The sequence below is a fragment of the Peromyscus californicus genome, unplaced genomic scaffold, assembly GCF_007827085.1.
Source record: "Peromyscus californicus insignis strain IS unplaced genomic scaffold, ASM782708v3 Scaffold_2__1_contigs__length_46816999, whole genome shotgun sequence".
Classification (NCBI taxonomy): Eukaryota; Metazoa; Chordata; class Mammalia; order Rodentia; family Cricetidae; genus Peromyscus; species Peromyscus californicus.
The window spans coordinates 17804768-17817707 of record NW_026294540.1 but is presented as its reverse complement, the minus strand read 5'-3'; the positions used below and the strand labels follow the sequence as shown (position 1 = coordinate 17817707).

At 48.6% G+C, this 12940-nt stretch overlaps 1 protein-coding gene across 1 annotated transcript in view; it reads right to left on the bottom strand.

Moving 5' to 3' along the window:
- Tmem132c (transmembrane protein 132C) overlaps positions 1-12940 on the bottom strand; it is a 328956-nt gene that overhangs the window by 107451 nt on the left and 208565 nt on the right. The window contains exon 3 of the mRNA XM_052755491.1: positions 6859-7005. Coding sequence (XP_052611451.1) covers positions 6859-7005 — 147 coding nt within the window. The remainder of the gene's footprint in view (positions 1-6858; positions 7006-12940) is intronic.

Sequence of the window (12940 nt, the reverse complement as noted above, 5' to 3'; positions counted from 1 at the left end):
GAGCTGAGCTTTCCACACTCCACATCTGACCTCACAGGTAGGGCAACCAAGGAAGACAAATCCCCAGTAGTGTCCTTCCAGTGACCTGCAAAAAGTGGGCCAAAGGGACCCTTCAGCCTAGACCCCAGTGAAAGTATCGTAGGATGTAAGGGCAACCTCACAGCTGGGGACTGGACTGTGAACCCCTCCCTGTTCATATCCTGAAGCCCCTGCCCTGCCGTGACTGTATTTGGAAACCAGATATTTATGGAGGTAGTTAAGTCTAAATGAGATCCTGGGAGGGCCACAATCTGATGAGAGCGGAGGTATTAAATCCAATTTTGACTTACGGTGGGCTGTCACGGTAGAGCCCTGTTGTAGATGAGAGGTGACAGGATGAGCAGCGGACTTGGAAGGAGTGGCACCGGGTGAGTTATTAATAATGTCCCTTCTTCACCCACACACCACCAAGCCTCATCGTAAGGGTGACCATATGTGTATGGCTTATCACATGCTAGTGCTGGGTTCATATCTGGGACAGGTTCCCAGTGTCTCTGTCTCTCTGGGTCTCTCTGTATCTCCCTGTCTCTCTGTCTCTGTCTCCGTCTGTCTGTCTGTCTGTCTGTCTGTCTGTCTGTCTGTCTCTCTCTCTCTCTGTGTGTGTGTGTGTGTGTGTGTGTGTGTGTGTGTGTGTGTGTGTGTGTGTGTGTATGTATAGATGTAAGAGGACAACTTGTCTGTGTGGGATTCTTCTCTTCTTCTATGATTCGAGTTCTGGGGATTGAACTCAGGTCATCAGGCTTGGCAGCAAGTTACCCACTGATCTCTCTCCCTGGATCCACCTTTTTTATTATTATTATTATTAGCATGAGTCTCTTACTGGTGTGTGGGCTTCCCAATTAGTCTAGGCTGACTAGTTAGAAAGCATTGGGATTATAGGTGCAGGCCACCGTGCCCAAGTCACACAGCGAGCACTCTGCTGATGGGCCCCCCTTCTTAGCCCCAGCAAATCCTCTTTTATGAGCCAGGACTCTGGGATGGGACCGAGATCTGGAAACACAGCTGCAGCTTCCATGCCTCCAACGGGCAGCTCTCCTAATTGCCGATGCTCACGAGGGACATCGCAAGAGCCAAAGGCAAGGCGCAAAGCACTCTCAGCTTCTCCAACTGCGGCCAGCCAGCATCCCACTGAGAGGCTCCTGCAGGCAGCCACAAATCACAAAGATGGGGAGAGGGGATTCTGTGCCAACAGGATCCTCAGATAATTGACTGAGTTTGTCCTTGAAGCAAGAATCCTTGGTACACAGGTCCTGATGAGGGCTGTCTGCTTCTGCTGGGCTGGCCAGCGAGGCCAGCTCCTGTGCTCAGGGCTGGATTAGGCATGGGAGAGCTTTTCCTGTCAGTCTTCCTCAGAGGTCCAGGAAGCTTCCCTGATGGGGCCTGTAGATGCTGATGCAGCTGACCTGAGCCCACACCCCTACTCTAGGTCGTCTTCTGGCATTTCAGTGATTCAGGACTGTAAGGGTGCTTGCTGCGGGCTCTTGGCTGCAGGAAGCAAGTTCACATGCATACCTCTGTGAATGGTAACTACGCTACCTTGAAAGGCAAGCAGCTTTGCAGGTGAAGTGGAACTAACGGTTTTGAGCTGGGTTGAAAGGGGTGGGGGTGGGGGTTTAACCTGGATCATTTAGTGGGGATCTGAGGACATCACGCAGTGCTTGGAGGTCAACGTAGGAGACAGGCGACTTGGAGACATGTCTACAGGCAAGTGTTTCCTGAAGCTTGGAAAAGAGATGGCTGGCTGAGGCTGGCTCTGTAGGTGAGGGTCAGCCACAAGCTAGGAAACGGAATGGCAGGCTCCAGAAGACAAAGGGAGGGACCATCCCCGCAGCCTTGCTTACATCTGCATCGATTCCCAGTGAAGTCACTTGTATTCTGATCTCAAGAACTTTCAGACGGTAAACTTACGTCATTTTAAGGCATCGCACCTGTGGTGACCTTTTTCCCGTAATAAGGAACTAACATAAAGACCCAGGGCAATGCAGAGGCACAATGAATGATAGAACCATATCTTCCCATGTTCGAAAAGGATTATCCACAGGCTGATCTGATGGAGGAATTTTCTCAATTGAAGTTCTCTCTTCTCAGATGACCCTGACCCTGGCCTGTGTCAAGTTGGCAAGAAGTCTAACTGGGACAAGCATCTACGTGTAGAGACAAGGACCCTTCCCCACATGACCCTTCTTCAACATGATGCTTTAGACCCTGGACGACACTTGGATGGGTGCCCGCCTTGAGACCTGGAGCAGAAGATTCTGATAAGGTATGCAGATATATAGAGGTTATAAGGGTACGCTGCTGGGGTTGGTGGGGTGGGTGGCTCAGCACAAGAGTCTAAGTTCGATGCCTAGGAATCGTGAAAAAGGATGGGTATGCTGGCATGTGCTTATAATCTCAGCACTGGGGATAAGGAGACGGGATGATCTCTGGGGCTCACTGTCCAGTCAGCTGCTTGGCCAGTGAGAAACCCTGCCTTAAACAAAGTGGATGGTTGCCTGAGGAACAAGAACCAAAGTCGTCTTCTGGCCTACACACACACACACACACACACACACACACACACACACACGCACACACGCACACGCGCACACGCGCACACACGCCTATACACATAATTTAAAAGGCATATTATTTTAAGGTCCAAGTCCTTGGATGATTTGTTGTACAGTGATAGACAAGTCTAAGGCCCTGTGTGAGCTACAGGGAGCTGGCTCAAGAGCTCCACATGCTCTGGGTACTTGAGATCAGGTGTGGCTCGCATTCAGTGGTTCCCACCCAGCATGGAGTGGAGAGCCATGCAGGGCTTTCTGAGGGTCCAAGTGGGGAATGGGTGTGAAGGGGGCTGAATATCAGTGTTGCACAGACGACAAGACTCTCCAGCAGCAGGTGGCTATTTCATGGCATGCGCCAGGCCCTTGCTATATCAATCTGTCCCTGTGACTGAGTGGCAGCTATTGTGAGGTCCGGGCTGTCACAATCCGGAAAGGGTGTTTGAGCACACTGATGATATTGGTCCTTCCATAGCAAGTGTGCTGAAGGGGGAAAAATCAGTTTCTCAGACGTCATTTAGGGAAACTGAGAGCAGGTAAGCATAGCCAGGTTTTCTCCACCACATCCACCTGCTTGTGACCACCCTGAGTCTAGCCGGTGGCAGTCTACCTGTCTTGAGTCTAAAGTGAAGTTACCGTGAAAATGGTGCAGAGTATTCTGCCAAAGCCTTCCAAAGGCGGGGCTGGAGAGATGGATCGATTGTTAAAAGCACTGACTGCTCTTGCAGAGGACCTAACACATCTGGCACACACACAATGGGTCACAACCACCTGTAACTGTAGCTCCAGGGGATCCAAGACACTTTTTCTGGCCTCTGTGGGCACCAGAGAGAGAGAGATGTGGTGCACACACACCTCCCCCGCTCCCACATAACTTAAAAAAATAATTTAAAACAAAACCAGATCCTCCTGAAGGACCAAACCAGGAAAGCCATGCACTCTCCTCCCAGGAACATGCCAGCCTTCAACGCGGGTTCTTAGAAGCCCCAGAACACACAGGGTTGACCACATGGCTCTTCAGAGTTTCCAACAAATACCTCATCTCCCTTTCAAGGATTCTCCATCTGGGTCGGATGCAAAGAACTATTTACATGTGTAAGTTCACTGTCTGTTAACTAGCATGCCTACTTTCATTTCCTTAATTGTCTGTGGTAATTAGATTTTACATGACATCAACTGGGAAGGCTTAGTTTATCCTCTGACCTCCCAAATAACGAAGGGTCCAGGCACACATTTTCTTTCTGGCTTTTTTTTTTTTTTTTTTAAACAAGGTCAAAGACTCAGACACTGGGATGTGTTCAAAAATTCTTCCAGGAGTCACCATGGGGATGGTGAGGGCAGAAGCTAGGAACTATTCAGCATGAAAGCTGTCTTTCATGAGCATTAAAGAAGGGGCCTGCAGAGGGTCCCATGGACCCACGAATAAGGTGCTCATAAACAAAGTGGAGTAGTTTTGTTTAATGGCAGCATTTTAAGGGTTAATTAAGACATGTCCCCTAAGTTAACCTTTCTTTCCTGTATCTAAATTCCTCCAGGAAAGCGCATTGAGAGGAGAGCTGTAGAGAGCCCTAACAAGGGATCACATGTCTGACGAAAAAAAAAAAAATGACGGCACACTGTGTGCCTACAGGGAAATATCACGTGGTACTCCATTCATATGTACAATTAACGTTTGCCATTCAAAAATCAAAGCTCAGTCATTGGAGATGCCAGCCATGCTGAAGTCAGATACCATCGGCCCGTGGACAGCTTACTGGAACCTGTCAACTCTGGTAGCTGGGTTTTACTGACCTCAGCAAAAACTGCATGTGTCAGAGAAACAGCTGGAATGCCAAATTTGGAAGGGTTGTCAATTTTTAATAAATGAATCCTATGCCACTCAGGTCGGCAGAGCAATTCTTTTGTTAAGCGGATTGCATGCAAGCCAGCACAGGGAAACCAAGCTCTCTTCCAGCTAGAAAGGACACAAGTCAGCCTGAATGTCTCCTAAAGAGCTATTGGAGCCCGTACTGAATGCGATCGGCCTCTCTATTAATGCAAGCAAGCCACGTGCCTCACAAACTCAAAACCATTTGCATGAGTGTATAATGTACTCTGAATGCACCTCACTGCACCCAATAGCTTCCTCTTTCTGTCCCTCCCATTTCTTCTCACCCTACAGATTAGCAGAAAGCATTCTTCTTAGATATAGCTTTCATAATGACTTAAAACTCTTTTACCAGCCATCACCAAGAGAAGATCAAACATAATATACATTATGAGGCGGAGGGTGCATTGTGCCGGCTAGTTTTTGTCAACTTGACATAAACTAGTCACCTGGGAAGAGGGAACCTTAGTTGAGAGGTTGCCTATATTACACTGACTATCTGTGGGGGCATTTTCTTGATTGGTAACTGATGTGGGAGGTCCCAGTCGCCTGTGGGTGGTGCCATGCCTGGGCAAGGTAGTTCTGCATGCCACAAGAAAGCAGGCGGAGCAAGTCAGTAAGCAGCACCCCTCCATGGTCTCTGGCTCAGCTCCTGCCTCCAGGTTCCTGTGCTGTGGGATGTTCTGTATGGCAAATGTGTTGCTGATTAGTCAATAAATAAAACACTGATTGGCCATTGGCTAGGCAGGAAGTGTAGGCGGGACAAGGAGGAGAATAAAGCTGGGAAGTGCAAGGCTGAGTCAGAGAGACACTGCCAGCCGCCACGATGAGAAACGAGCCATGTGGCAAGGTATAGATTAATGGAAATGGATTAATTTAAGCTGTAAGAACAGTTAGCAAGAAGCCTGCCACGGCCATACAGTTTGTAACCAATATAAGTCTCTGTGTTTACTTGGTCGGGTCTGAGAGGCTGTGGGACTGGCAGGTGATAGAGATTTGTCCTGACCGTGGGCCAGGCAGGAAAACTCAAGCTACATTCCTACCCTGTTTGAGTTCCAGCCCTGACTTCCCTCAGTGATGGAACGTTACCTGGAAGCCAAATAAATGTTCTTCTTCCTCAGGTTGCTTTTGGTCATGGTGTTTATCACAGCAACAGAAACCCAAGCTAGAAAAGCCACTTCAGCTTCTATATTCCATGGGTACCAGAGAGAGATTTTTGTGGAAGGAAGCTCACTGCTCAGCATTATCTGGGACAGTGGTTCTCAACCTTCCTAATGCTGCGACCCTTTAAGACAGTTCCTCATGTTGTGGTGACCCCCAACCACAAAATTATTTTTGTTGCGACTTCATAACTGTAATCTTGCTGCTGTTCTGTGTCATAATGCAAATATCTGTGTTTTCCAATAGTCTTAGGTGACCCGTGTGAAATGGTTGTTTGACCCCTCCAATGGGGCCATGAACCACAGGTTGAGAACCACTGATCTAGGTAACTCAAACATGAAAACAACCTTGATTATCAAAAGCACAGCAAGTTTACTTGCATTAAGTTAAAGACCTGTATCTTTATGTATTATATATTATTATGTAGCCAGGAGCAATTTTTTTTTGTTGTTGTTTTCAAGACAGGGTTTCTCTGTGTAGTTTTGGTGCCTGCCCTGGATCTTGCTCTGTAGCCCAGGCTGGCCTCGAACTCATCAAGATCTGCCTGGCTCTGCCTCCTGAGTGCTGAGATTAAAGGCATGCACCACAACTGTCCGGCTGGGAGCATTGTTTTAAAGAAGTACTTAAAGTCAAAATAAAACATCTCCTATATAAATGAAAAAAAGTCTTAAAACTCCAAGTAGATATTATGATCCAAAACTTCTAAGACAAATAACTTACTATGGATATCCTGTATACGGAGATTTTGTATATAAGACCCTGGAAGGAGATGGCCCACATCTTAGCCAGCAGGTAAAAGGATGCCGTCAAGTGCCTGAGTTTTGTTTTCCAAAACAGCAGATGTGCAGTTCTCATAGCCATAAAACAACTGTCTTCAGGGGTAACCCACAGTGAGATGATGGAGAGTCTCATGACAGCCTACTTTTAGCATCACAGTTTATTACCTCCTTCCCTCTGTTCCTTCTCACCAATGGCTACATCTAATCTGTGTGCAGGACTGAGCATTTCATCACAGCATCCTCTGATAACTCACAGAAATAAGTTTAAATGACAAAATGGGGGTGATGTCATTTCTGTCCCAATGTTCAAAGAGCCCAAGGCTGGTACCTACATATGCATCGTTGGCCATCTGGTACTCCAGTGGGCATGAAGTCCTGGGTTTAACATCTGGGCCAGCAGTGGTCAAGAAGGCGGCAGACAAAGCTGGATACAAAATCAGAGTGCCCTGGAGGGGCTACTTACCTATTGCGTGCCCCGGGGCCCAGGCGCTGGCAGGCCACAGAGGTGGTGGTGTGCTTCCCTCCATTGCCAACCTCCTGCCTCACATCCCACTGCCGAGGCTCGCTGGTCTGCACGGTCAGAATGTTCACCCCCTTCTTCACCTTGGCTCTGTGGATGGAGGGGGTGAGAAAGGGTCACAGTGTCAGGCTTGAGCTTTTAGAAGTGTTGGGCCCCACTCAGCTGTTGCTATCCAAGTGCTTGGGGTGGTGGCCCTGCTGAGACCACACGCGGAGGTGGAAGAGAAGCCCTCTCCCAATGCCAGGAAATCATGGAACCTGCTGGAACATACTAGGACATTCCTTCAACCACACAATAAAATTTTACATGATCTCAGCTTGTAGATCTACCAAGAAGGTAACGAAATCATTTATTGGTAATAAGTTTATGTGTGGGTAAACACACACGAGTGCAGTGCCCAAGGAGGTCAGAAGAAGGCATCAGATCCCCTGGAGCTGGAGTTCTGGGTGCTTGTGAGCCACCATGTGGGTGCTGGAAACTGAACCCAGGTCCTCTGCAAGAGCAGCCAGTGCTTTTAACCACTGAGCCATCTAGGTGACCCCCCGCCAGCCCCCCCCCCCCCCCCCCCCCCGCAAGCATGGAGTTTAAAGACTTGAGTAAGAAGTAAAAACAAAGTGAATGAAGACAATGGAGAGAATAACTCAGAAAGTGACATGGGAATTTAACATGTGAATAACAGGGTCAGGGAGTTGAGGGGTGGAGGTGGGGGACTCAGGAGAATTGCTTATGAATTAGTTCACAAAACTTCTAAAAGAGCATGCATTTTCCGACTACAAGAGGCTAGTAGACTATATGTACAATGGACAACAACAACAACAAGCCACATGGTTAGGGCATATTCAAACACGAGGTGTACCGAGAGGAGCTATAGAGGAAAAGGTGGTTCCAGGTAGCTTTAACTGTCAACCGGAAATAGCCCGGAGTCATCCAGGAACCTCAGTGGAGAAACTTGAAGGATCACACTGACCTGTGGGCCTATCTGGGGAGACTGTACTTAGTCATTGGTGTAGGAGAGCCCAGCCCACTGCGGGTGGCACTGGAAAGGTGTTCCTGAGTTATAGAAGACAGCCAGCTGTGCATGAGGCTGCTGGCCCCCAGCCAGCATCCTCCATGGTTCCTACCATGCTTCTCTGTCCATGAAGAGGGGGTAATGCTGTGTGGAATGGCAAGTAGGCTGCCATCAAGTTCCTGCCTTGAGTTTTTTTTTCAATGACGGGCTGTGACTTGGGATTGTAAGTCACATAACCCCCACCCCCAAAGGTTGCTTTTAGTCAGAGCGTTTTGGTCACAGACACAGAAGGGAGGCTAAGGACAAGAGTCAAGCAGCAGCCTCATGGAAGTGGCGGGAACAATCTAGGCAGAAGTGACTTCCGACCTGAGCCCTGTGCCCAGCCTAATTACAGATTCAGTGGTCTCCATGCATTAGAGCTTTCAAAAACCTTTATTCTCTATGTCCCTGCTTGGGAAGCCACACGAGAGGTGCTCCATCCAGCCAGGGAGGACGTGGTGGGCTACAGGGACGAAGGTCCAGACTTCATCAGAGAGACAGGCACCCAGGACACAGTGCAGGGAGAACATAGAGGTGCCTAGCAACGATGTTGATGCTGTGTGGCTTCTAGTAGAAATGCAAACAGATATCTATTCACTCTAGGTAGGGTATCCATGACAGACAAAGAAAAGATCCATGAACCAGTGAGTTTATTGGGGTGACTGAGGGGGAGCATGGATGATTCAAAGGCAGCTGCAATCATCACCCCCAAACCCTCAACCCCAGAATGGGTGACGACTCATAAAAGTTGCACCCTGTGAGGATCTCGGCACACTTTGCAGGCAGTTCCACCAAAGAGTCTCCTCTTTTCCTGGACATTGCTACTGCTTTGTAAACTTGGGGGACCAGCTTTGTGAATCTTCTCACTTTCCAGCTTCCCGAGCCAGGTAAGTTTCTCAGCTTGGGAGGCAAAATTTCAGCACAGAGGAAGTAACTAATGACAGAAAGAAAATGAGATTCCTAACATCTGTGATCTAAATCAATACGTCATGAGAGTCGATCGGCTAGAGAAGAGTTCAGGAATGAGTCAGAGCCAAACACATAGAGAATCAAGAAAAACAGTCCAACTCAGGGGCCGGAGAGATGGCGTGGTGGTTCAGAGCACTGGCTGCTCTAGTAGGGGACCCAAATTCATTTCTCAGCACTCATGGGGTAGCTCATAACTGCTTGTAACTCTAGTTCCAGATTTGACAGGTACCTGTATACAGCCCGCGCGCGCGCGCACACACACACACACACACACACATATTTTAAGTTCTATGTAAAATCAATGTGTTAAGCATACTTAGTACAATGAGATAAGGAAGCATTTGACGGGCAATATTTAAAGGTACGCTATCACAGGGCAGCCCCATCCTTCCTAGCAGAGAAACTGATAGTCTTGGGTGTTCCTGGCCCTGGCACCTCTCTCTGCTGCTGGGAAGTAAGGCTTCATGCTGTGTGAGCCAGCTGGAAATGGGCTATGGGTGCATCTGGACCTTGCCTGAGATGCTAGACTTCAGCAAAGCTACATGTTTTTCCCCCTCTACTGGAGTTCACACAAACTGGAGAACCCTGGTGGTCTGGCTGGTGGGTGGTTTCATGTCTCAGAGAGCTGGAGAGCTAGCCACTGAGGGAGGCCAGGCCAAGGAGCTGGAAGGGCTTCTAGTGAACACTGATCACTTTCTTGGGTGAGAACAATGGGTGTTTAAATCTATTCCATGGACTAGCCAGGGAGAAAGCAGTTCGAATCCAAGGACTGGATGTTTTGCAAGTGGGGACAGCGCTAAAGATGGTGGGTGACGTGAGACAGACACTCATCCTTGGAGATGCCTGGCTTCGAGGTAAGGAGTGGAGGTAAGCTGGCTAGGCAGAGGCCGGCTTTCCCAGCATGGGTGTATGGACTGGAACCACACAGACTGGGATAAGGAACTCGGCTCCAATCACCTGCATGCGTTTCTCTTATGTCATCTGCCTCTAACATAGACTATGTCCTGGTCCCATGTGCCCCGATTTGTGGGTCTGCTGTTGCTGGCCACCGGGGTTCAGAGATATCATTTGTTATTTATGATGCCCGGGCTGGGCTCAGTGTTTCTCAGCACAGGCAGGGTGCTGGGATGCCTCAGGACACCCTCCCGATGTGGGCCTCACCTTGGTGGCACACCCAGCCTCACTGTAAGTACCTGTGCAGGGCTCACACATCCATTCTGCCTATTCACAGCCGGCGATCTTACTCAGTCCTTGTTGGTTAGAAACAATAGCTTTACCCGTCTTTTCCCAATACGTAATAAGGGGTGATTAAGTGTTCTTAGGGGAAAATCGATGCTCAGTACACATTTTGAACATCGAACGGCTAATTTCCACCCCCGAGTTTTCTCCCTCTGGTCATTTGTAACCTCCCTGTGTAACGCTTCCTCTAGAAACTGCTGAGTTCTGTTGGGATGCATGAGCCTCTGCGAGGCAGGAGGAGAATATTTTTGAGTATCAATCAGTCTTGGGCCCTGGGACCTAGATCTAAACCTCAGACAGTGTATGTCAGAAAGTAAAACCACTGAATTAGGTGCCATTTAGAGTGCACTGTCCATCACATTAGCACATCTTGGTGTCTTAGCCCTGGATCCTCAGAGTGTGGTCTCATTCATAAAGGGTCCTTTTTGGGGGATGGGGTAGACTTCAGTGATTGTTCAGCCATTAAAGCTCTTGTCACATGAACATGAGGACTGGGGTTTGGATCCACAGAAACCCACATAAATGCCTGCTGGGTATGGGAATCCTCTGATAATTCTAGCCTGGGAAGGCTGAGACGGGATGCCCAGAGCAAGATGGCTAGCAAGACTAGCCCATATCGGTGAGCTCTGGGTTTGATTGCCAGACCTTGCCTCAATGAGTAAGATGGGAAATGGATCAAGCTGAGATCAGCCTCCAGCTTTCACGTGCGTGTGCACACATATGCACAGATACCCACATACACATATAAAACTCATGCCTAAACACATGCTCACTATACACACATGCAAAGGAAGAAGGGGTCTTTGTGGACATAACCAAGTTAAAATGAGGTCATAAAGGTGGGTCCGATCCAAACAATTAGTGTCCTCACAAAGAGGAAGCTGGGAGCAAAGGTCACTGCAGGAGAATCCACATGTGTATGCAGGTAAACATGGCTGCCACTCACCAAGAAGAAATGCCAGGACAACATCTACATTAGTTACTTTTCTCTTTGCTGGGACTAAATATGAAACAAAAGCTACTTAAGGGAAAGGAGCGTTGTTGGCTCACAGTTTCAGGGTACAGTCCATCACGGCAGGAAGGTGAGGCGGCTGGTCCCATGGCATCCACAGTCAGGAAGCAGTGAGAGATGAATGTTGATGCTCAGCTTGCTTTCTCCTTTTGATGCAGAACATGGGATGGTACCACCCACATTCAGAGTGAGTCTTCCCATATCAGTTAACCTAGTCTAGAAGTAACCTTACAGGCATGCCCAGAGGTCTGCCTCTTAGGTGAGTCTAGATCCTGTCAAGTTGACAATATTAACTGAAGCGTAAATCTAATGAACCTTATCAGTAAAAACCAGGAGTCAGATATGTAGTAAAACCTGAAAGATCAGAGAAGCAGGAGAGCAGCCACAGTCACTTCCTTCCTCTTCCGTTCCTCCAGTCCAAAAGGACCCAGATCCTGTCTCCGCCCTGCCTTATCACTTCCTGTTCTTCTCTAGACAGACCTCCAGACATCTATGGTTCACTAATGGCTAGCTCCACCGTCTTGACTTCACGCAAGCTTTATTTGTCAGAACACACAACAATTAACCATCACAGCTTTGGCTACACAGCCCCAAGGGAAACATCTGCTGATACTTTGTTGCACTTCCCTCTGTACCAGAAGAGAAGACATTCCCGATATGTCAGCCACTCATGCGTGGCTCTATGTCACAGCTGTCCCGGAGAATCCGCACAGTGGCCAGTATGTGAGAAAAGGAGCAAGCCGCCTCCCCCTCGCCTCCCTCCACCCCCCACCACCCCCCCGCAGCTGCCCACCCGGTCTGGCTCCTAGGAGATGTAAGGCAACCATCACTACAAGGCAGAAGCAGCAGGCATAGAGTCTGAGGGTGCTCAGTGTGTCAGTCAGAGCGCTCCACCAGCCTGGCTCCAGGTGCTGTCACAGGAACACCTCTTGCTTCTTGTACCTAGAGACAGCTGCAGCTAAGGAGCGAGGGAGGGAGGGCCCCTTGTAGTGGGCATACATTACATGTGAGGGTACAGAGCAGAAGGTAAATGCCTTCCCACTGCAGGAAGACAACGTGAGTTCATACCCACAACCATCCACTAACCTAGCAGAGTTCCTGGGAAACTGCAGGCTGGGGTGCGGGCGCTGGTTGGGGGTTTTAATAGTTGAGAACATTAAGAAGGATCAAGTGAATGTGTGAATGAAGTCGTGCTGGTGTTCCTGTAGTTCTTCTGAGCCCAGTAAAGTCATGCTGGCCAAGCAGGTGTCAGGGGCCAACGCTCAGGGAAGGTCACGTGTATACAGCCTCCTCCTGGCTCCCTGAAAGCAAAACCACTCAGGTTCTAGTCCCAAGTTGCTGGTGGGTGAGTCACATACTCTCTGAGATTGCATTGACTTGACACTTTTCTTGAAATCAGCCATCTCTCTGCTATAGAAGAGTCATTTCACAAAGGAACCTCGCGTGGTCACATATGGCGTAATGAAAAATATTTTTATGTGAATGCACACTGAAATAAATATGTGATCGTAGCAATAAGAAAAACTTATTCGTAGACCTCATAAGTTAGCATGTCTGGCTGCTAGCATGCTCCCACTCTCTGGCAAGCAGCAGTTTGTAAGATTTACAAATGCAGACTTTTGTGAATACAGCTTGGCATAGACAATTCTTTTCTTCCCATTTTTTCCCCTTCCCTTCCCCTCCTTTCTCCCTCCCTCCCTCCCTTCCTTTCGAGACAGTGTCTCAGCCTGTGATCCAAACTGGCCTGGAACTTTCAG